The sequence below is a fragment of the Gracilinanus agilis genome, chromosome 5 (assembly GCF_016433145.1).
Source record: "Gracilinanus agilis isolate LMUSP501 chromosome 5, AgileGrace, whole genome shotgun sequence".
NCBI classification, from domain to species: Eukaryota; Metazoa; Chordata; class Mammalia; order Didelphimorphia; family Didelphidae; genus Gracilinanus; species Gracilinanus agilis.
In genome coordinates, this window is record NC_058134.1 from 75366944 (window position 1) to 75392710 (window position 25767).

At 35.4% G+C, this 25767-nt stretch overlaps 1 protein-coding gene across 11 annotated transcripts in view; it reads right to left on the bottom strand.

The window, feature by feature from the left end:
- PARD3 (par-3 family cell polarity regulator) overlaps positions 1 to 25767 on the bottom strand; it is a 756723-nt gene that overhangs the window by 213568 nt on the left and 517388 nt on the right. For 8 of the 11 annotated variants that reach the window (XM_044677679.1, XM_044677682.1, XM_044677677.1 and 5 more), the window contains one exon: positions 22204 to 22420. In XM_044677679.1, coding sequence (XP_044533614.1) covers positions 22204 to 22420 — 217 coding nt within the window. Of the gene's footprint in view, positions 1 to 17854; positions 17940 to 22203; positions 22421 to 25767 lie in introns of those variants that run through there. The other 3 variants (XM_044677687.1, XM_044677686.1, XM_044677685.1) reach the window with 1 other exon arrangement.

Below are 25767 nucleotides of genomic sequence, written 5' to 3' on the forward strand. Positions count from 1 at the left end.
AGATACTGGAGTCACTTGACATTCCTTTTCTAGCACATTTTACAGATGAGGAAAGTGGGGTAAATGGGGTTAAGTGACTTGCCCAGGGTAACACAGTATCTGAGGTCAGATTTGAATTCAGGTCTTCCTAACTTTGCTCTAGGTACTCTATCCACTGCCTCACCTAGCTGCCCATGGTAAGTGCTTTATTGTTTGACAGGTAGATGGATAACGATGGGGCATAGCCCTTAAGAAGAGATATAAAAATATAGCTCCCTCCCTTTTTTGCAGAGATGAGGGACTCTGGAGATGAAAAATAGCATAAACTGTCAGCCTTGATGGATGTGTTGGTTAGTTTTGCTGATCTGTTTTTTTTTTTTTCTCAGTCTTTTTGCTCTACATTATGAGTTGTTTTCTGGGTGTGGGAAGCAGGAGGGATATAGAGGGAAAATAAGGTGAAATGAAAACAAAAGATGTAAATTAAGCCCCCCCTTCACAGGTCAGTGGGCATTTTTTCTACACCACGATACACACCAAATGCCACAATCATCTGTACTGACATATGCAAAAACTTTCAGCCAACAAAGACAAAATACTCCCACCCAATTCAATGGACAGATGGCTAGGGACCCATTAGAGCCATTTTCCTTTAGATGATATGTTTTTTATTACTTCCCATTTATTAATACATACTGAAAAAAAAACACCCCACTCTACCCCCTGCCAGTTTTTATTAGTCTATACAATTCAGGTCCCATAGAGTCACGCCTATTTTACAGAAAAAAGACTCATCATTTTTGACATGTCTTCTACCCTGTAGAGGATCTCACAAAATTTAGAGATGTTTGAAATTTAATTGCTGCCATGGTAGAGGATTGATTTGGGTAGTAGTGAATTGGATGAATCAGGCAAGGGGAAGCTGATTATGAAAAGTGATAGAAAGTTCTTATTTAGGCAAAAAACATCTTGGTAATCAACAAAGATGAGAGACTTAGTGAAGGGTACATGACTATTGGATGGTGTTTTGAAAAATGGGATGCAGTTTTAAGTTGCCCAAGTTTAGCAGGGGTTCTCTTTAAAAGGAAATTCTCAAACTTGAGGACCGCTATTTGATTGTGTGCATTTTCATCAGTGCCAGTCTGATTAGATTTAATAAACTAAATTTGTGCTGCTTGGTATCTGAGAACAGAGAAGTGATTTAAAAAAAAAAGCGACTTATCGTTAACCATGCTAGAAGAGCCTTTTAATGTATAACATATACTTAATGAAGGCACGTCTCCTTTCCACTACCACCATTTACCATACTTATGAATGCTTTCTTTCTGCTCACACAGCCAGAATTATCTAATCAAGGATTCACTGATATGCTCAGTAACATGACACTTTAGGGATCTTGGAAGGATATGAACACAGAGATATTAAAATAACTATTAAACAACTGTAAATGGGGGGTGGGGGAACCCCACAGACCCAGATTAAATTTTCACTATTGTAAGGATGATTGTACCTCCCAAGATGAAAACAGTAGGTTTCAAGTATCATCCATCAGGGGTTCAACAAAGTGACCCGGCAGACATTTACCTTTTAGTGAAAATTTAAGAAACAAAAATAAAAACTCCGAAAATAAAGTAGCATTTTATCCATTATATGTAGATATATTTTAAGCAACAAAAGATGAACAAATATATATCTAGATTATCACATTTAATCTATTCACAGAATCATTTGGTTCATTCACCCATGCCATTTTTCGTTCATAAATAAACTCTCTGTTTGCAAAAGGAGGTCAACGAACAATTTTCATTCTTTCTCTATTTTTGGAAATCTTAATATACCGTATTTATTTTTTTATTCAGATCACAGTCATATGAGAATTCAGATCCCGCTACCCCCCAGTAACCCTAAAAACTCAAATGAAAAAAACATGCAAAGTATGAAGACATGCAGACTTCCCCAAGCCTTTGGCTAGACTGACTCCATTATCAATAAAAATAAGAAGTTAAATCCAGCAAAGACAACATGCAATTCTGTTTTTTCCAGATACTTAACAATTTGGGCTTTAAAATCATCAGTGTCCACTTAACATGTTTTTGAGAGAGTATTTTACACAGCAGCTCCTCCTCCGTCACCCTGCTTGACTACATTACTCCTAATTCCTGCTCTGTGCATTTTAATGCATTATTGTTTCATAATACAATACTACAAATTGCAAATTACATCTGGCTCAAGGAGTGATTATGAAAAATATGATCACTGCTGCCTTTGCTCGAATAACTCTGATAATAATGAGAGATTGATTGAGCTCCAAGCAGCCCGAGTGATGAGGGGGTCAATTTGAACATTTCCTATTAAGCTTCTTTTGTTAAACTCAACACTTTGCCAGGTCAGAGGCAAATAATCATACTACATCTGGTTACCATGGTTTTAGGCCTCCCAAAGCATCGAAACAATTCAGTAAATGGTACTGCCCAAAGGCAGACCTATAAGAAATGCTAATGAGACCTGGGTCATACAAATACATCCATTTACACTAACACTCCAAAGAGGAAAAGATAAAAGTTAGAATGACATTTAACTGAACACCTTTTACTATTGAGAAAGTACTTTGCCAAGTCAGAGTGGTCCCCAATAGCTTGATGGCGAAATGGAACCAATCTGTGTACAATCGTGTCTGAGTTAGAGTCAAGATTAACTACAGACCAAACATGTTTGACTAAGTCCCTTAATAAGCAAAAAACTTCCTTGAAGTACAACTATCCACCTGTAACAAAAAATATGTAACAATCAGGATTATAACAATAGCCATTCAACAAGTTTCGTGCCAGGTACTATTCTAGAAAAAGGGGAAACAAAGGCAAGAAATGAATTAGTGACTGCCCTCAAGATTTACATTCTCGGGCAGCTGGGTAGCTCAGTGGATTGAGAGTCAGGCCTAGAGACGGGAGGTCCTGGGTTCAAACCTGGCCTCAGACACTTCCCAGCTGTGTGACCCTGGGCAAGTCACTTGACCCCCATTGCCCACCCTTACCACTCTTCCACCTAGGAGCCAATACACAGAAGTTAAGGGTTTAAATAAAGAAAAATTACAAAAAAAAAAAAAAAAGATTTACATTCTCCTCACAGGAAACAATTACAATAAATAAATAAATACAAAGTAATTTCATGTATGAAGGAAACAAGCATTATTAAGTGACTACTATGTGGCAGGCACTGGACTAAGTATTTTATAAAATGTTATCTCATATTATCCTCACAAAAAGTCTGGGAAGTTTGCTATTATATTCCCATTTTACAGCTATGAAAATCGAGAAAAATAGAGGTTAAGAGACTTTTCCAGGATTACAGGGCTAACAAGTATCTGACGCAAGATTTGAAATCTGGCCATTGTGACTTCAGGTCTAATGCTCTACTCTTGGGGTCACCTTCTTGCCTCCAGACAGGGAGAGGGCTCCTAATTGCCAACAACTCACAACGTGAATAGATAACACTAGTCAGTAGATGACTAATCTGGTATGATCCCTCATGCTCTGTGTTTACAGAACCACAATGAAGAGTCAGAAAGGATAATATGTCAGACTGAGAGTTTTAAACATGGACTCGCTTCTCAGCGTTTCTCCTAGAAATTTTGAAAGATTAAAACTTCCCTAAAGATCTCATTATCTAAAAAAGTTAGCTTGTCAGTCAGCACTTTTTTCTGTTGATTCTAGGGAATGATCTTTGTTGATTCATGTTTCCTAGAGAAAGCCCTCTGAAGAGTAAATTAAGTGCTTTGTAATATCGTTTCATTTTTCATTTTAAAATAGATTTGCATATTCAATGTTTACATTCAGACATCCTTCTGCCCTAACTTCTCCCTAGCGGACTGAATGGGCAAAGTGCGGTGGGCTCAGAGGTCATCACGTATCTGGGCAGGGAAGGGAGGTTTGCTCCATTTTAATATGTAGGTAAAGCCCATAGAGACAACTAGTTCTGGTCTGTGGAACGATTTTGATGGAGCCTTGCATTCTCTGCCCACAAATCGTTAGGACCACAAGTTCCTTCTTAAAGTTTAGGGCCACTTAAGGTCAAATGGATGATTTTGGAGCAAACTGCATTTCTGGCACCTTGGGGTGCCTGCTGGCTTAAATATGTACAGCAGATGTATGGCACAGAAAAGGACAAAGTAGTGACCCCTTTCCTAAAAAAGGAAGGGATGTCCATCTTTTTTTTAATCTGAGAAATGATAAGGAATATTGTTCTTTACACAGTAGTGGTTAGAGCTTGCAGCGAGCCACAAAGATTCTCACCCCTGGGATTCTAACAAAGAAAGAGCAGGGAAGGGTCAGAATGGAATAACCCTATTGTACTCTCTCTTATTAACATACCCCTGTAAAAGAAAAAAAAAAGGAACATTAGATCCCACAAATGTCATCTCTCCATGTTTCTCCTTAATGGACTTTAAATAATTCACTAAGTGTTTCTAATCCACGTCTCCTCTCTTTGTGTGCTCACCCAGAATTCCTTCTAACCTAGCCTCTAATGCCATCTCCTATGAACTGTCACTGCTGATCCGGCTTCTTGTGTGGTCTCTGCAACCCCAGGGAAGTGAGAGGAACAAAAGAAAGCGGGATTCTGCTTAAAACAAATAAACAAATTCAAAAAGTGAGCACCAGGCAGACTCAGCTGGAAACAGGAGATAATATTTGAACCGATATTAATGGTGTGAATGAACCCTTAATGCTTTTGGTTTCTTTTGATGGATGCAATTGGGTCCCTTTCTCCTGGTTGCAGTTTGAACCACCGTCCAAACTTAATAACCCCAGTTGCTTCAAGGCATAGTTTTTTATTTTTGAGTCAAGAATGATAGAAACAACATGTAACTTTTACCATGGGAGCTCAAAGCACTTTCTCAATGCAATAATTCAGGAAGCCTCGGCTTAAGGGAGACTGCTGACAAAGCTTTTCCTGCTTCATAAATTGCTCTTATGTACTTCTTTTACACTGCATTAATTTGCATTCACTTATGTTACTTTATGAGTATTTTTTAATAGATGCATGAGCATGTACCCTCAACTAAACCGAAAATTATTGAAATCAGGAACAACTTTGTTTTTTAGCTCTCTTTCCATTTCCACCCTCGTTCCCCTCAGTGCAGTATTCTCTGATCAGTGAGCTATAAGGAAAAAGGTGTTTAACAACTGACCACAAAAGCAACAATGAAACAAAGGACCACAAGCATTTAAGGAAATTCTTTAGGTTCAGATATTAAATTGAGTCAACCAAAGTACAGATTTTCGTTTATTTTTGTTGTTTTTTTAGTGAGGAAGCTTTCGCTTCTTTCCTTGTTTAAGTGTAGGATGAGAGGAGTAAGAATTCGAGATTTCCAGGTCATCAAGTTGAGATCATAGAAAGAAGATGATTAATCAGGGGCAGACATATTGATTTCCATCCTCCAATCTGGGCCCCATACATCTATACTGCCGTCAATGATAGATGAGGAAAATACCTGCCTACTCAGCTTAGACATGGATTCAAGGCAGATATGAGTACTGAGACAGATTCTGAAAGCCACTAAGTCTTAGCTCAGTAAGAAAAGATCATTCTAGGGAAGGTGATAGGAAATATCTACTGGTGTAGCATAGTAGGGAGCTCAGGGTACACAGTAGGATTCTTAATGAAAGGAATAGATATCCTATCTATAATTCCACAAAAATTTATTGTCTCCTCTGTAAAAATCTGAAGGTTGAACTAAAACCCCTTTCACACTTTTTTTGGTTCTGATAATCTTATTATTTATTTGAGACACGGTGCTAGATTTGGGGGATACAACAACAGTAATGACACTGTCCCTGCTCTTTGGGAATGTAAATTCTAAGGTGTTAAGGGATGGTGTAACATATACACAATAAGTAATGACAAGGTCATTTTAAATAGGAATAGTAAAAAGTGGGAGAATGGGAAAGGAAGCAACTAAGCTGTACTTGAAAAGAGAAGGGTACTGAAAACCTCGATCAGATCCTCCCTTATGGATTCCATAATGAGAAGGAATGGTGTCCAGTTGCATTACTTCAAATAAAACACTTGGGGAAAGGAGATATTCAATTCACTGAGTCATGTAATTAGAAACTGACTGAATTGACATAGATCTTTTCCATTTCACAATGAAAAGTTAGGTGTTTCTTCTAGGTGGAAGGCAAGAGTTTCTGCCCACTCACTATGGTTGGTTGTAGGTATGTTCTGCTGCCAGAGATAAGCAAAGTCATTTCAAAAATCTGCTCATGTTATTATATTATGCTCTCTGTTTCCCCAAAACAAAAAGACAAAAACTAAACCCAAAACCAAAAATAAGACCTAAGAATGTGATTTCAAAATAAGTGTATTGGGGGCAGCTGGGTATCTCACTGGATTGAGAGCCAGGCCTAAAAATAGGAAGTCCTAGGTTCAAATTTGATCTCACAAGTCACTTAATTCCCATTGCCTAGCCTTTACCACTCTTCTGACGTTCTTCAAGTAAGATTTCCTCCAACTTGAAAAAAGCCATTTTAAAATGTCTTTTCTCTGTATGACCTAAGCAGATCATATTTATCTAGATCTTCTTGTGAAAGGGCTTAGCATTTCTCATCAAATGAGAGCCACTTTATATTCTTTCTCATTAAGCAATGGGCTATAAGAGAAAAAGCTCTATATGCTCAGTGAGAGGATTTGTGCTCAAATCCAGCCTATAAGACTTACTAACTAGGTGAACTTAGATATTTACCTTCTCAAAGCCCCAGATTCCTCATTTACAGAAGGAGGGAGATAGACTAGATGGTGAGTTCCCATTCAATTCTAAATCTATGATTCTAAGACCCATGGTGTAAGAATTCCTGGCAAATAAAAAATGATCAGTATAGTGAAGACCAACTTTGACCTGTCAAACCACCATCTTGATTGCAATTATAAAAGATCTTAGACAATATGGCTGAATAAGGAAGCTGTGACATACTCATAGAAATATGAAGATGACAAGTAGCAATCTCTTTTATACATTCTGCTTCAATCTTCTAAAAAAAAAAAGGAAAGGAGCTATGCTTTTAGCTGGACTGTTTGAACATGGCATATAGAGCTTTTAAGCTCTATTCCCAAAGGTGAGCAGCAAGTACTATGCATTAAGTCCACATGATGCTTTCCCTATACATTTATATTCTGAAAGATAATCCCTCCTTCTTAATAGTCCCCGTTTCCCCCCAGTCTTTCACTGGACTCAAGCAGTGAGGAGCTTTTCGAGTATCAAGAAGAAAATCAAATGTTCAAAACTGCACACAGTTAGTTCACAGTCAGTGGAACAAATGCTGAAGGCAAGAGCAACAGCTAAATTAGCCAAGTGAAATTAAACAACTAAAAAGTGATTCTATCCATTTGAGCCAATGCTGACAGATGAGCTAAAATGGACTAAAAGCACTGGAAACAATAGGAAAATAAAAATCCAAGAGCTGAAGATGATTTTCATTTTCTCCTCATTGTTTCTGATGCTATTTGGGTCCTTTCCAGTTGGTAAATGGAGATTTGCTTTATACCCTTTCTGTTCTCATTTTTGCAGCTAATAAGGTCCTTCTCTCTAATTATGCTTGCTTTTCTATCAGCTGCACATGTATCATCCATTCAGAAGCATGGAGGACATTTCTAAAGGATAAAGACAGAGAGGGCATTATTAGAAATGAACTGCGGGGGTATATTTAGAAAAGGTATGGTGAGACAAGAGCTCTAAAATTAAAATCCTGGCCTAATAATTTTTATGTGGCAGATAAACTATAAGGTGTGAGCTCTAAGTAGAAGCAAAAAAAAAAAAAAAGATAGCTGTATATAAACAAGAAAATTAATCAATAGCCTTTCATTAAAAGTTTTCCATAAACTATTTTTGGCCGTCATATATAATTATTAAACACTCTAAAATGTGTAGATCCGTTTAGAATTTTAATATTCCCCAATTTTAAAAAATGGAATTATATCTTCCTATGACCCCATAGCAAGTAACTAGTCAATGTTCTTTCTGAGTGGAAAATATTGCTATATTCATGGTACATTTACCATTAAACATACAGGAAAGAGAGATTTTCCTTCTTAAAATAAGATATACCCCTAAATTACTTCATACCATGCAGGCTACTCATTATAACGTTCAATTGTCACCTGCAGTACAAATAACTCCTTAGTTCAGCAATGACTTACATATCATCTTAGATATAATTGAAAATAATATGAAAACAAGCTTAGAAGTGGTACTATGGGCTGGGAAGCTCAGGAGAAATCAATGATCTGAAATTATGGATACATTCTGTATGTCAGATTATAATAGGTTATTTCTGTCAATACCCTAAAAGAACTCCATTAATTCTACGAATGCAATAATAACCAATAATAATAACAGCTAATACTAATATTTGTATACAACTTATTATAAGCGCTGAACTAAGAGCTTTACCATCATTATTCATTTGATTTTCACAATAACCCTGAGATACAGATACTATTATTATCCCCATTATACAGATGAAACCAAGGCAAAGAGAGGTTAAAGCTCTTACTTTGGGCCAGTTAGCAAATGTCTGAAGCTGGATTTGAACTCTTCTTCCTAAATCCAAGTCCAGCCCTTTATACACTGTAATTCCTAGCTGATCTAAGTACTCCCTCTATCAATGTAGATTTTAACCCATTTCTTAGCTTCTCAGTCTCTTGTCTATTTCTTTCTAGAGATCACATTTGGAGCTGGCAGTGTCCTGGCATGGTGAACTAGTTTCAGGGCAGATAAGGTGAAAACTCATCTATTGGAGCCCAGTGTTCCAGAGTGGGAAGTCTGAAAGCTATGAATGATAGGGCTGGTGAGTGTTTTTCTGTTCATTTATTTATTTGATGGCACCCACTACTATACTGCCTCTTACACAATTCCTTGCTGATCATTTTCTTCAACCTACTTATGGCGACCATGCCCCCATCCAGTGAACATCAAATGGCTGTAACTTTAATCTTTCAAACACTTTGATATTCCATGACTAGAAGCCATCACCAAAAGAATATTGTTATTAAAGGATTTGCCTTATATCCCAAAGAGATCAATGAAAGAGGTAAAGGATCTCTATATGTACAAAAACATATCTAACTGTTCTATTAGTGGTGATAAAAACCTGGAAACTAAGGGAGCACCCATCCATTAGGGGATGGCTCAACAAATAGTAGCATATGAATGCAACTTCTCTATACCATTGTTATGCCTGAAGAAAAGATGAAAGGGAAAGTTTTAGAGAAACCTAGAAAGAGACTTATGAATATCGTGATGCAGAGTTAACGGATAGAACTTAACATTTTATACTGTAATGACACTGTAAAAATAAGCAATTTTGAAAGAATGAAGAAATCTGATAAATGTGTACACCAAGAATGATTCCAAAAGATGGTTAAAGAATGTTACCTATCTCCTGAAAGAGATGATAGACTAAATATGCAGAACAGGATACATAATTTTTAATACAATGTGGGCATTTGTACTGCTTGACTATTTTATTTTCAAAGAAGTAGAAGATAGGAAAAAGAAAATAAATACTTTTTCATTGAAAAAAACATTTAATTTGAAAAAATAGAGTTTTTTCTCCCTCTATATTGCCAATTTTAAACTAAAACACATTTGCATTATAAAAGGTAAATAATGATGCCCTGAAAATAATCGAGTTTGGAATTCTCCAAATGAATGCTGATGAATTTTAAAGGAAGTACAAAACTAGGAGCATTCACATATGTTTATATTACACAGGCCCTGGGAAAAACAGAAAAGAGACAGGTTTGCTGCATTATAAGATGTTATTTTTTAAAAAAAGATAATTTAAATAGATATTCAAACTATACAAAGTAACTCATTTGACTCAAGGATTTTTGAACTTTTAGAAAATGAAACTGGCCAGTAGGTCTAGAGGAGTGAGTATCACTAAGACCCATCATCCCCATCCCCATCTTTGGAGAGCCATGCAATCCACACATCACAGTGTGCAAGAATCAACAAAAGAAAAAAGAAATAATACAATGTCTGGTCAAAAATGTCATCACCAAAGGTAAACAATGATCTTGTAGCTTATAGAAGGGATAAGATGAAAGCGTTAGAACAAAACCAAATATCTGAGAATTTTGGCATTATATTTTTTTCTGGTAATGGCCAACCAAAAAGGCAACTCTTTCCATGGCAGTTTCGAATCAATCAATGAGCATTTATGAAATGCCTACTCAGTGTAAAGCACTGGGGGAAAATAGTCCTTGCCCTTAAGGAGTTTGCAGTCTAATGATCTCTCATGGTTAGCACAATGTGAAAATCTATAAAGGATAATAACTCCAATTACAAGGCTACCCATGAACCACTCCTACCCCGACATTTGTTATTAGCAATGACATTTTCTGTTCTGGATATAAATCCTGCTTTTTCAAATTGAAATCATTACATGGCAAGCTCATGATACTTCTTTTAGAACAAAGACTCTTGTATTTGCAAAGAAAACTGGATCTTGGAGCATCCTTCACATGGACATTTTAGCGGGGGAGTTATCAGTCCACAATGCCTAAAAAAATCTACATCTTACTTTGATTTACCTGAAAAGCACCTCCGGTCTATAGTTTGAAACAATTTTTTTTTCCCCACTCAGGTGAGTAATAAAATACCAACTGCATTTATTTTATTTCCAATGTGACTCTTGTGTGTAGGACTGGGAAAATTTTATGGGGACTGCTATATTTATGGTGGTTATTTTCAAGGCTGCCTAATACTGCAGTTGACAGGGCAGTATAGGAGCAGGAAAGGGCTTATGTTAAGAGAATGAAGTTGCTCCCTTGAGAAGCAATCGTGGATAAGAAGCGCACAAAAGTCACCCCTGCATCAGGTAACTGCCTCTGCTGCCAGAAGCTCCTATCTAGGGAGTGTGCTTCATCAAGGTTCACTTCATAAGGCGAAGCATTCTCTGGCTCTGCACCTACAGCTTGTGTGAGCAAATTTGCAGAGGGGCAGTAAAAGCTAATCTTTAATGTTATACTCATCATTAAGTGCTGAAATATTATTGCCCATCAGGAGGTTTTACTGCTAGTTTGCAAATATACTTACCTGAGAATCACGAAAGAATGCTGCCTACTAGTCAAATAAAGTCTATTGCAGGGCAGTCACCCTTCTGCTCGTGTTGCAGGGACAGCTCTCTGATGGCCAGAGAAGAATGTTCTGCTTAAATGACTTTAACACACACCATATTACTGCACCATTTTGTGTTGCCTGGCTGCTGCTATATTCCAGAAATAGCACAGGATTGGTTTTCCTCTTCTCGTTTCTGAGCCCATGACTGTAGATCAAAACTTTTCTTTGATACAACTGTCCAATAATGAACACCAACATTAATGGGTTCAATGAAGCACACACTCCTCTTTTCTCTGATAAAGTGATTTTGCTAAAGTAAAGGTCCAGCCATGCACACCTCCATAAATGCCAATGGCTGCCCATTACCTCCAAGACCATGTTTATAACTCTTCCCAACCTGGCTTTTTCCAATTTTCCTGATTCTATGCATTTGCACTATCTCCCACACACACACACACACACACACACTTGGAATGTTCTCATTTTCTCTGCTCACCTCTGATTTTCAGTATCCCTGGTGTCTTACTAAGCTCAAAACCCACCTTCTTCAGCAAGAATTTCCTGGTCTACCCTTTGCCCCGTCCTTCTAAATCTACCTTCAATTTATACTGTATATATTTTCTATGTATGTTATTTGGTTATTATTAGCTATGTGGTTATTTGCATGTGGTCTTCAATATTAGTATTTAAGCTCCTTGAGAAAAGGGATCAAGTTTTTCCCTGTCTTTGTATTCATTACATAGCACAATGCCTTACACACAGAGAGTAAGGTTTTAATAAAAGTTTCTTGAGAGAAAATCTACTCAATCACTGAAAATGACTTGTGCTCCAAGTAGCAAATTTAATGTAAGAAAGGAATTCCAAATACCAGCCAATTCCCAGCAAATTCTAAAAGTTCAAGAGCTGAACCTGGGACCCTCTTTTCCTGATGATGTGGCTACTATCAGAAAAAAAAATGGGAAGGTTAAGTCAAACACACAAATATACTCCAATTTTCTTTAAAAACAAGAACAATTATGTGTTAAAAATAAAAAATTAAGAGCATTTTCCAGAACACTATGGTAATTCCAGAATTAAACCTGAAATTGCCTCCTAAGGATAATATGGCAAGGGTAGCTCAGAGATTTTAAAAGGAGGAAACAGTGATGGGAGATTTATGTTCAAAATTGTAGTTTTAGTGAATAAAGTTTAATAAAACCTAAAGTAAGTATTAGAAAGATTCTGGGAATTACTGTAGTTGTTTGTTCACTGGGACAGTTATGAAAAATAAAAAAAAAAGTGAAGCTGTAAAAATGAAGATAATAATTAATCAATAAACATTTATCACTGTGAGAGGAAAGGGCATGGTGTAGGTATACTATTGAGGAAGAAAGATAGATGAGGAGAAAAATGGTATCCATTTAGAAACAAAAAGTGGCCATAGGTGGTGGCACCAGATTCCCTGCTGTTTGTTGGGTAAGGAGGAGGTGAGGAGGAAAGGAGGCTGATAAATTAGTTGTGTCTAGGAGTTACGAGCTACAAAGGGGCTAATGCTAATCGGATATCTGTACTACTCCTGGCTTCAATATGGTGGACCTCAGGAAGGGTAGACCACTGGATAGCCTTTGGAGGGGTAACTGACCCAGCTCAGAAATGGAGCAAATCAGAGCTTCCAGGCAAATGGTCTAGAAAAGATAAAGTCAGTATCGAAAACAACAAAACAGAAACAAATAAGCATATTTTCCTTCCTTAAGACATGAGACAACTGCCATCAGATATATCTGAGATTGGAAGGTCATATAAAATGCAAGCTTTTCTTGGTAAGAAAACAGAGTTCTACGGGACCTAAAGAAACATCTTTAAGGATGGTGGAAGAAGAACTACAAAAAATCAATAAGGAATTAGGATTCAAAAGTGCTATGCTGAGAAGCATCAACTTTAAAAAGTGAGCAAGCAAGATATCACAGCTTGGCAATGGGTACTAGTCTTCTCATTTCTTGCAACTGACAATTTCAGTCTAAGTAATTCATCTCCAAGAGCAATCCAGTCTTTTTGATGATTTTATTAAAAGGGAATGGCCCAGAGAAGCCTAAATAATTCTTGTACTTAGAAGTATGTTCACATGAAAGTTGCTAAATTGACTGGCAAACCATTTTCTTGCAACTGAAAAATGCAAGAGGGAAGGAAGTGATAGTGCATACCCCCAAGCAGTCAACTGGGAAAATTAACACAAAAAAATATTCAAACGTTTCCCTTAATTCATGTGTAACCTTCGGCAAGACATAGACCTTTCCAGGCTTTAGTGTCTTCAATTATAAAATGAAGTATTGGGTTGGATAATCTCCAAGGTCTCTAGGAATAAATTCTATGATATTAAGTATAAATGCGCAAGATCATCTCAAAATTTTGTATGGGTATGTAAGATTAAGTAGCAATTTTCTTCAGTTATTTCTCTTGGATAAGCATATTTATTAAATTTATTACATATTTATAACAAATATTTATTATGACATTATGCTACAGATTATATTATATATAAAAATAAAAATAAATGGTAAGAAAAAAAGATGTATTTATTTTCATTTAGTAATTCTATGTATCTAAGATCTAGGTAAAGAAGGTTAGGAAGGTATTGATACAAGTGCTCCAAGGTCTCTAGCACTAAGTTTCTACCACATTGTTTGTCATTAAACATTTTTCCCTCATGTAAATGGAGAAAAAGAAAACCTCAAGATTCATGAGTTAGAAGGTAACAGAGAAAATGGCAAAATAACAGAAGTTTTTCCAAAGTACAGATTAGTAGAATTCTTGAGCAATGAGTTTAAAGAGCCTCAGGTTTATGCAAAATAATTCCTGACAAGATCTTCCTTTATGTAAGAAAGTTCTAGTTTAGAATCTTAAGGGGCCAACTTCTGAAGTATAAAAAAAAAAAAATAGCCTGACAATTCAAGTCTACATAAAGGAAATGAACATTTAATGGACATTTGCCTATTTGCCCCACTCATATTACACTAATTTATGAGTTTGGGACTTTAAATGCAATGAAAATCAGGATTGTATGTATTTATTTCTCACCTGTTTAAAGTAATCCAGACTCAAGGTATTGGGAAATGTTAATGTCAGAGCAATGTAAGCAGAAAAATGGTGCCTTCAGTCCCAAGAGAAAGAACAGTCATAAGGGAGAGTGAGTTTAAAATGCAAATGAAAATGGACTATTCTTCAATGTCTTATAGTCAGAATTCTAAATAAAGGTATGAATCACTGCTAGTGATGTCCTTTCAAAATACAAAGGGCAAGCAAAAGAAAGTCCACTATGAGAAATTAGAATAAAATGAAAGGTGATTCCAAGAGTTAAGTGAGTTGAGGCAACTAGATGGCTCAGTGGATTAAGAGCCAGTTGGTCCTATGTTCAAATCTGGCCTCAGACACTTCTTAGTTGTGTGACCCTGTGCAAGCCACTTAACCCCCATTGCCTAGTCATTAGTGCTCTTCTACCTTGGAACCAACACACAGTATTGATTCTAAGATGGAAGGTAAGGGTTCAACAACAAAAAACGAGGTAACTTAATTTTGCACATTAGATTATAGACTACTTTTGTTTTTGTCTTAAATTGGACAAAATGGCATAGTTAATTGTTTATCATTTAAGGTTTTGCTTTCTATAAGAGAAAATATAATAATGGATGAAATCTTTTAATATGATTTGGTCAGTTTTTATAGTTATACCCAATTAAAACAATTTTCAAATAAGTATGCTAAAAGAATTCTTTTTAAAAATTATGGGGAAAAAAAGCTAGTTGGGATAGAGACTGGACTTGTAATTTCATTAATTTAGCAGTTCCCAAATAAGAAAACTCAATGTACTAATGGTGACTGGTAACCACTCAGGAAGAAACGATCTTACAGAGTCACAAAGTCAGTATGTCTTAGAGGCAATATCTAAATTCGGGGAAGCTTCCTATTGGCCACACCAAAGATATAGTGGATATTAGAGAACAGCAAAATGGCATGGAATGGTTGGTAAATGAACATTGTTTGAACTGAAATAATTTGTGGCTATGGAAAAAAAATGCATTTAGGAGCAACAGTATATCTTGGCCATTTTGCTACAAGTACAAACAAATAAAAATACAGAGAAGAAGGTTTCCTATGTATGTTGTGGCGATTGTCATTAACAGAACCTTTCATCTAGTAGCTCTTTTAGTGATGTGATAGCATTTATTTACTCTATTCTGTTAGAAAGAGTGAATAGTCACTAGCCTTCAATTTTCATGTCAATTACAGAAAAAAAATTCCCATTTTCCATACAGTCTAGAATTGAAATTGACTTAGAATCACAGAACTGTCAAAAATTTCTTTTACAAAAAGGTTTGCTTTACAGAGACTATAAAGAAGGTGTCATCTTTGACACCTGCATTCTATATTCATGCTTCAGGTCTATGGGAAAGAAATGTTAAAAAACATTAAGAAATGTCAAAAAAAGGTCTTAGAAAGGCTCAGCTGTCATGCTTTGTGCCTCCTTTGGCTTGCTTTCCAGTCAGCTACAGGACTGAAGATGTCAGAGGTTGTCTATTTAAAACTACTAACAAGGAAAAGAAGACTACTAAGAGAATGTTATTGTCTACCACCGTCTTGTCTTGACTAACTGGTTAGTCTGACACATTTCTAGATGTTAAAAATAGGGAGCCCTGTTCCAACTCAAATGAAAAGAAACATAGAATAGATCTATTTTGTATTTACTAGTAGTTCAAGAATTACTCTAGAAAAATCAAGCATTGAAGATACAGAGAAGATAGGACTGCCTTCTTTCAGATTGACTAACTGGAAGGCATATATATGAAAATGTCAAAGAAAATAAAAGATTTCATTATAACATTACCCTTTACAAATACATTCAGTATTTCATTTTAAAAGGCACCCAGTTTACTATGTACTTACTTTAACTGCATTTCTTAAATCACTGCTGGCTTCCAAGTGATGCCACTTAGTTAGCAAAGAGGAACTTATCATGTTAAGACCACATACAAAGCAATTAGGTCCGAGGCATAAATAACTACAACTCCTGATGTTACCAGAAATGAACAATTAAGGACCATTATGTTAATGCCTGTTTTCCACAGAACATTTAGGGGTTTCACTTGGGGAGGAATGGGGAGAATTAATTCTGTGCTACAGCGGGGGCAAGTACTTTTCACAAAGGACCACAATCCAGTTCCATTAAACTTTTTCCCTGTTGAGTTTTTCATTTTCACCTTTATTTTTAATTAGCAAGGAATTGTGCGTACATTCTAGAACTCAGAAGATGGAGACAGCTGAATGTTGCCTCTGTCCCAAATCCAGAAGGGTAATGAATAAAGTATGGGCTCATATCTTCTCCTTTAAAAACTTCTTATGACAAGACTGTGAGCTTTAGCCTTCCACAAGAGCAGAATGGGATGTGCTTGTCCTAGTGCTTGGAACAATGTGGAAAATATTTGGTAAGTCAGTTACTCCAGAAATGGTAGTGAAAAGAGTTTGTGTGCTTGCTCTACATGACTCTCTAAAATCTTGTGTGCATGGTAGTCTACCCTTCAGAGGACCAGCTAGTCTACCTTTTCTCCACCCGGGGTGCCCATTGCTATGATTCAACACTCATAGCTACTTCTTGGAGTTTTCTTATTGGTTCCTGCCTTTAACCCATGACAAGAATGTTGATTCTCTCTGTCACATCACCTCATTTCATTATGGTTTTGTCATTAATTGATAGGGCCAATTTTTTTAAACTACATTTCCTGTGACCAATTTTTAAAAAAAATTTCAGTGTATAAGATGTAGATATCACATTCTAAGTCTCAGTACATTTTGGTTTCCTTCCCTAGAACCCAATCCATTATAGGGAAGCATCCAAATCTAACCCCAAGGTACATCATTCCTATACCAGGGAGTAAAACTGGGGGTCCTTAAGCTATGAAACTTGTTTTTCTTTTTAAAACATTTTAATAACTGAATTTCAATATAATTGGTTTCCTTTACAATTTAATGAATTTTACTTTCTGCATCTAAACACATTATTCTGAGAAGTGTTCCAGAGGTATTATCAGATTGTTAAAAGGTTACATGACTCCCCAAATGCTAAGGACCTCTACACACAAACACAAACACACATGCACACACATATACACATACACATATTTTTATGATAGTCTCTGATAGATAGGTATAACCAATACCTATTATAAATTACTTAGCATTTCAGGGGGAAGGGGATTGGGAGAAAGGAAGAGGCTTGGGAACTCAGACTGTTAGAAAATGAATGCCAAAATTATTTTTGTACGTTATTGGGAAAAAATAAAGCATTGTTGAAGAAATAAATAAAACTATAATCTGAACTCTAATCAGTCCTATAAACACAGGTTCTGACTTGTCAGTGACTCTATTTCCCTTTTTGCCAAAGTGTTACCAAGGGAAAATTGGAGGTTAGTTGTCAACAATATAATCAAAAACAAAATTTTTGTATTGACATTTCTAACTATGGAAAATTTTAGGTTAATTCCTAAATATGCTAGTAGTCAGAATATTAGTTTTCCATCATGAAAAATAACTAATTAAAATGGTTCTACATTTTTTTTAGCATCAACTCAACCACACCCAAATCTTAAAATCAAGAATTTAAAAAGCCCCAAATGAATTTGATAAGCATGGAAATCATTAAACCATGAAGACGGCTGATGTCGTAAATAAAATTAGTAAACAGCCACTAAAAATTCATTAAAAGTAGATTTATTGTTGTTTCTCTTTTTTAAAAAATCTGTGCAATATGTGCTGTTCAAGACATTTTGGAATCTGGTTTGTTGTTCATCTCTTCTCAGGCATCAGTTTGGCAATGCTAAATGAGAAACATGGTACAGATACACAATTAGTAAGTAAGAGAAGTAAGAAGGACAACTGTAATTTGTGTATGCTATTTTCCCAAATGCCCAGTCATATGTTGAAATGTTTAATTCAAAGTTATATAGACTAAGTCTTTGAATATGATCATATAGACTGTATTCAGGAAGCCACTGTGTTTAAAAAAGGAAAGAAAAGACAATAGTAGATCTGATTTCAACTAAGCAAGGTTTTAAACTGAATTATCTATTTCCTCTTACAGAATTGTAAGAAACCATGCTTCAAGGTTCCCAGTAATCATTTTAAGTGTAATTGCAGGATCCAATCTTAATGGTAATTTGGCCAGATTGCATTTGCATTGGCTTTCCTCTCTGATGTATTTTTTGACCTATTTGTATCATAAGAGGGAGTAAAAATGAGATGGAAACAGCAAGGTTATTTTCCTCCCAGTAGAGATGTTAGTTTCTTGCCAGAGAAGTCACCCTAAATAGTTAAAATTCTAAAATTTCAAATTTCCCATTCAAACATCATCAATGGTTTCCAAGAGAGAGAAGAAAAGAGGGAAAGGCAGAGGGATAAGAAGAGAGGAGAGGGAGAAGGGGGGAAAGGATAGAAAAGATGAGACAAAGGAAAAGCAAAGAAAAAAGGAGGGAAAAAGAAAAGAAAAATAGCTAACATGTTCTGTTATTAATGTAAGACCATTTTGTGTTAAAGAAATGGATTTTTTCCTCTGCTCTATAATTTGAATGTAGTAACAAAAAACTTGCTACATAAAAAGAAGTTAATAATAATTAGCTTATTAGTAGTAATTACACATTAGTAAGCATACTTATACAACATGAAATCAAATGATCCTTAAGTTCTTTACTGAAATTTTTAAATTGTGAAATTCAAAGTATTTCCTAAACTAGTACATTTTCTTACATATGAACATATGATTTTCTTCGAAAGAATCTTTTTTTACTTAAAAATTAGAATACCAAATAATAAAGAATATGAAGTAACAAATATCAAACGTATATGAAAATTTAACAACCCCCTCATGCTATTGAATATTCCAATCATTTGATTAATGGTTATTGTCTAACTGACACAATGGTCATACAGCAGGCTTTATCAGTTCCCTATATGGCTAAAGATTCTGTATGCATGAAATGGATAAATTAGCACAAATATGGTGCACTTTACATTTGGCATTGCTTGTCTTTGGATTTCAACTGTAGATTTAAAAATTGTATTATGGCAGATTTTTGCATTTCAGAACCTCTATAATTTATAAACAGACGAATGATTCATATGACTCACAACATTCTTTTCCTAGAGCTGTTTATCAATAATTAAGACATTTTCTGTGAATACCATTCAACGTGTGAAGGAGGAAAACATGTTTTCTATATAAACCAGGCATAAACCTCTTGAATGTACCATATTTTTCCCTGTGATCCCATTTCCATCTGCAGTACAACATCCACTTGGCCTGAAGTTCATTTCTCACCAGATTCAACCAAAAACAATCTATTAGAGCTTAAGAAAAGAAATTAGTTTGTGATGAAAGAGCCTGAATTTCTCATGGTAGGGTTGACTCAAGCAGAATAAACAGCTCATGCACATGTTGGTAATTGGATTAGGCAGCTACAATGCCCAGATTCATCCTCCCTGCCCCTTTATCCTCTTTTTTTGCTAGAACCTGGAGATCTATGAATCATACTCAGCGACAACGCCCTTGTCCAGTGTCGCAAATAAACCATACTAAGAGATCTATCTAGGAATTGAAAACAAATATATGATAAAAGTATTGTTTTTAATGTGCTAACAAGGTCACAAATAGCCCTCGTTAAAGTGGTAAATGGGAAGGAAAGGGCTGAAATCAGTTTTAGGCACACTATATTTCACTACCTTGCTAAGAAATAAAAGCACACTAACTTGAAAATAGAGAATACAATATTTGTCAGTCCCTGTGTAATTGGATGTGGCAGTGAAAACTTCAACTATACATAAAGACACCTCATTACTGATCAGGACAACAGTAATAAAAGTTTTGCCAAATTTAAATTTGCTTTACCGAAGTTTCTCACCTAGTAGTGCCAAATGATAAAGAGAGCAAGTTGTAGTTTCCCCATAAGATTAAATGCCCTTTTATGTGTAATGTATCATTCTAAACTCATTTCCAAAAAGTAATATTTTGCACAGCATGAAAGCTCTCGTAATTTTATAAAGCCCAAAAGGTATGGTTTTCTGTGAATTCTGAGCAGACTTCCTTAAGTGGAAGCAAAAAAAACCAGCAGAATTTATCAGAACTAGACCTCTAGTTTCTGTCCCTGACCCCACAAGCTAGTTTTTCAGGGATTTGTTGGTCCCTAATGCAATGAAGTGGGATAATTCTTTTTTTTCTTTTAATGAATATAGCTATGACTTGAGATTTATATAACATGAGTTGCCACATTATTCACATGGCACACTTTTTTATGTAGCATTTAACAGGGAGAAAAGAGCTCTTTAATTCTGGCTGCCCACAGGTGTTTTGAAATATTCAAATTCTTCTCAAATTGTTACCCCTTTAAGTAGAGAGCAGAATTTAAGACATAGCTCAAATCAGGTGAGAAGTCACAGCAATACTTCATTTTGAATTCATTCTATATTTCTGTGGAAGACAAAATTCAGAGGTTTCCTTTATTTCTACAAACCTAACACTACAAACCTAATCATTTTTATATCTCTTTCTATGTATACCTTTACATTCTGACAAGAATCTTCAGGGGACTCTTTGGAAATAATGAGTCTTCTCTTGAAGAGAGAGAAATGCACACTTTCCAGTAGGAGTTTTTTTAATTTTATACTGCAATTTAATGAAGATCCCAGTATAAATTCCTTGGATTTTAATTGATAGGAAGCAGCCTTATTTCTGGGCATTATGTAGGTGCCAGTTTATGAGCTGTCAGTTTGCATATATGAAATGAAAAGCCCCTCGGCTAAAAAAGAGAAACTGAAATCAAGTGTGAGTTACAGCAATTCCATCCCATAAATGTTCTTGGCCACGCGATGTAATGAAGAAAGATGATTTGTCTGAAAATACATTCGGGGCAGCAGCATGAGAGCAAGAAAACCTTAATTGAAAAATAAATTAAAATAGGAATGCTCTGAAGCATTAGAAAATTAAACTAAATACTAATAATACTTATATTTATGATGTAAATGCTAATATTAGGCAAGGATGCATGTCATCAACTTTGTAGTTAGTTCAATTATCATCTGAACATTATTTAATTCTCAGAACATATCAGATCTAAGAATGATTGGTCTATTGGCTATTGGGTTGCACCAAGACCCATCCTTTCAAAAGGACTGATTAATAATTTTGCAAATATACGGAACCATACTTGGGACAATACATAAAAAAACTCTACAGAAAAGTGAGCTCATGTTCACAATTTAAAAAGAGAAAAGTGAACAGAAATGGAATTACAATGCAGGGTAGCTGCTCTGAAGAGCTAAAAAGGTGACACGGTATGTTTTCTATTTTAAAACATTTCCTTGTTACGTTTAGGATCTTAATTTATAGAACAATCAAGTGAGTTTTATATTTAACATAAAATGTCTGGCTATTATAAATCACCTTGGATGAACATTTATGGGGACAGAGTTTCCGTGCAACTTCTGAAGAACTTGTCACTTTTACTGTTGAGCAGTGATTTGTAAAAAATGATATGCTAACTAATCTGACCACCTAATTCAAGGGCACAAAAACAACTGTCAAGAAACAGCCAGAATTTATTTTTAAAGCCATTAAATTAATCAACATGGCTTAATTAAAGTCCTATTTGCACCTTTTTATTAAACCTGTTATTAATGAAGCTTTGAATGCAACCACTAACTCAAGTTGTCTGCAAAATTTAGATAATGAGCCATTGTTCACACAAGAAAGCACAAGGCAGCCCTTGGTAGACCATTGTCACAAAAGGATTTTGAGTGTTGTTTTTTTCATAACTCAGATGTGGATTTGTCCTTTCTCACTCTTAGCAGTTACTTACCACAGTTGGCATCATGTCATCTTTAAAGTTACTAAAACTGTCTCGGGGAAGTGAGGTGGAATACTTTAAAGACAGTGAAGGGAAAAGACAGGAGCTAAGAATAAGAATGACAGAAGAACCATGAATTGACTGCAAAGATAACATTTTCCACATTTCAAGTATGTGGATTTTCTCATTAACAAAGCATTCATACCCTGTCAGTGTTGTCCAGGTCTTTAGAAGTAAAGTACCTACCTGAACATGTCTCCTAAACCCTTCAGCATTCCTTTCTTGGCCTTCATTTTGTCCTTTTCTTTATCTCTGTCTTTCTTTTTCTCTTTTCCAGTTTTCTCTTTTTTCTTATTCTCTTGGTTTCCATTCACTTGTCTCTCCAGAGAGTGGGATGGCTGGTCACTTGCTGTGGACACAGATTCTCTTCCCGATCGTGAACTTTCTTCTGTGTCTTCTTCCACTGGGAAATAAAAAAAGAGATAAAGATACAATAAGGAGTCACAGCTTGGACAAAGGGATTATGCTAAAAGAGAATGCAAAAGATGGATAGGTTAAAAATATAAATAAATTTTTTCATTTTGTTTAGTATCCTGATCAAATAATTTCAGACAAAACTACTGCTGTGGTTTTAGGGACTTGTCAGGAGAGAGAAGCCATAGTGCTATTTTCTCCTGTGTGAACAATTTAATGAAAAACCAATTATTACACATTTATTATATGTCAAACACTGTGGAAAACAATCTACAAGTGAGCTAGGCAGTCCTTGCATGCAAAAAACTTACATTCTAATAAAACAAGACAACATATATCAGGCACTACAAACTTATGAGTTGTGTATACTAACAATACATTGTATTAATAGAGATTTTGAACCTTGGACTGCATCCCCATAAGTCCTTAATATTTCCCAAAATTCCCTTTAATTTCTCCTGAGCCTCCACATTTGCAAAGTTATGTTTTTGTTTTATAATAGGCTGTAACTCCTCCCTTTCTCTTTTGCTCTTGGGAGAGGACTGATTAGTTCACTTTTAGTTAGTCTCTTTTATTAGTTTATTATTAATAAAATTTATAAATATGACATTTAGTATTTTACATATTAATTTTACTCTCTAGAACATGTATGATTATCTATGTGTATAAGTTAATGTGCAAATACAAACCTATTTTATCTGAAGATGATGCTGTCAATAGTAATGAGGAATGTTACATTACCATTTTACTAGAAGACAATATGGAAGAAGAGAAAGCATGCCAGAATTGAATTCCAGAGAAGCCAAAGTTCAAATCTGAGCTCTGATGTTTGTTAGCTTTATGGCCCTCACTTAAGTTACTTCATCCTTCTGGCTTCAATTGCCCACATTGTTGAAGTGAATATAATTCTAGTATTAGCACTATCTTCCTCACAGGGTTCAAAGAAAGAATTTGTATATATGATTATAATGGAATACTATTGTGTCCTAAAAAATGACAAACAGGGATCACAAAAAAAATTGGAAAAACTTATACAAAGTGATACAAAGTGAAGTGAGAAAAACCAGGAAAAGTCGTTCACAGTAATAGCAATAATGGACAATGATCCATTGTGAATGAATGAACTATTATCAGCAATGCAAGGACCCAGGACAATTGTAAGGAAATGATGAAAAAGGCTATCCACCACCAAAGAAGGTCTAAATGTGGATTGAAGCATTACAGGAATTTTTCTCTAGTGTAAGTGACATGTTTCTTCTTTCACAGGATGAACATGAAAATAAGTATTATCTGATAATTACACATACAACTTACATATCATATAATCTGCCATCTTGGAGAAGTTGGGAGTGGGAGGAAGGGAGACAACATTGATCACAAAATGTTAGAAAACAATTGTTAAAAACTGTCTTAGCATATAAAAATAAAAAAGAACTCTGTAGATCTTAAAGTGCTATCTAAATGAGATTTATTGTCCTTCATTGAGGTATAGAAAGAGATGATTTAGAATATGATGCTGACTTCCTCTTATCTAAAAGATAACACAGCTTCTGTAGCAAGGATCACTAAAGAGCAAAGATGATCATACAAGACTTTTGGATGCTTCCCTTTACAGTGTGTGTCATAAGATGACAAACACCCCTCTCCCCATCCCTCCCCCCCCCACAAAAATATATATATAGTACATTCTGATCCCTTTCAAAGAAACTTGTCACTAAGGACCATAACATTATAAATGTTATTTTTCTTGTACAGTAGATATGAATTCTCATTCCATAGTGATGGGCTAACTTTGCCAGTCACTAGAAAACAGATCCTGAGCACAGGGTCCAGGAATGAACAATTTCCTCTCTGTTGACTTGGATGGTTCCATACACATGCTCATTTGTACTTTTAGTCACAGGGTACATAGTGATACTAGTTGCTAAATTACAGGTGAAGGAGAAGTCTACAGAGGACAAAGGACTCTTTCCCTCGTACTGCCACCAAATCATGCCAATATTATAATTTCATTCACAAGTTTAAGTCTTTATCAGTTGGTATTAAGCCATCTATATAGCAGCAAATAAAAAGAGACTTAGAAATACAAATAATTGCAAAGATGACATATCTACATCTGTAAACGGATTAAATCATGAAGGAAAGATGGGGCACACATATCAAGCTCCTGTATGATATTAACCAAGTCACTGAAGTAACAGAATCATTCCCAGTCCAGGACTTAACCTTGAAGAAATACAACATTAAAGGTCTTTTTTTAGGACTCTCAAATAGATTTCTGTATTAGGGGAAAATGACTTCAAAAGCCCAGAAATGGCTTCAAATTTTCCCCAGCACTCATTGTGTTAAAAAACAAAACAAAACAAAAAGATGAAATTTCATATTAGCACCAGAACATTGAGGGCACTTTTTGATTAATGTCAAAAAACAATCATGAATCGTTTAAAAAAAACTGCAGCCCAAATAAACTTCAAAAGAACCGTTTAAATCTCTCCTTGGGTTAAAAATAACAACCCTCAAATAAACAATGATGAATACAATTCTGAAGATGGCCAATTAGTCAATTAGAAAATAAAAAGATGAAGGAAAAATAATTTTCGATGTTTATTGAACTGGGATTGCTCCGACCAAAGGTCATCAAATGATTGGATGGCTTTGGTCATTAAAAAATGACCAGAAAAAAGAAATTTACTCATTTAGGTTTGGAATTGGGTTTAAATTTCCAACTGCTAAGTTAGCCCAGATTTATGTTGTTCAGGAGACATACTTGTTTCCATATCCCTAGTAATACCATTGAATATGGCTATATAAAATAAGTTGAATGAGACTGAATTTGATGCAAACATCACTCAACTATCCTTTCCTCCTCTTCATCAGCATTAGCACAGTATATAGGAAAGTGAAGAGCCAAGAGCACCTTCATTTCTGACTCAATCCTACTATCCAAAAAAAAACCAGAGAATCAAAATCCCAGGTCTACTGATAAGTTTACAAGATAAATACAGAACAAATGTAAGGCTACACTTTGACTCATGATTACCTTTCCACTTAAACAAACCCATTTACTATATATCTCTCCATCCTAAAGTATGTCTAACTATATTTTCTGAGCATCTGAATTTCCTTTCATCTAGAACACATTTTCCATTTTACGCTGCATAGCATGACTCAATTCCCATCCACACTATCCTTAAACCTTATAAGACTGGCCAAAAACCAGTTACACACACCCCTGGGATGTATTTTTCTACTTTGACCAATTACAATAAGTAAGGGACTTCTTTCAACATTTCAATTATAAATAAACCATAAATAGGTAAATCTCTAAAGGTCTCC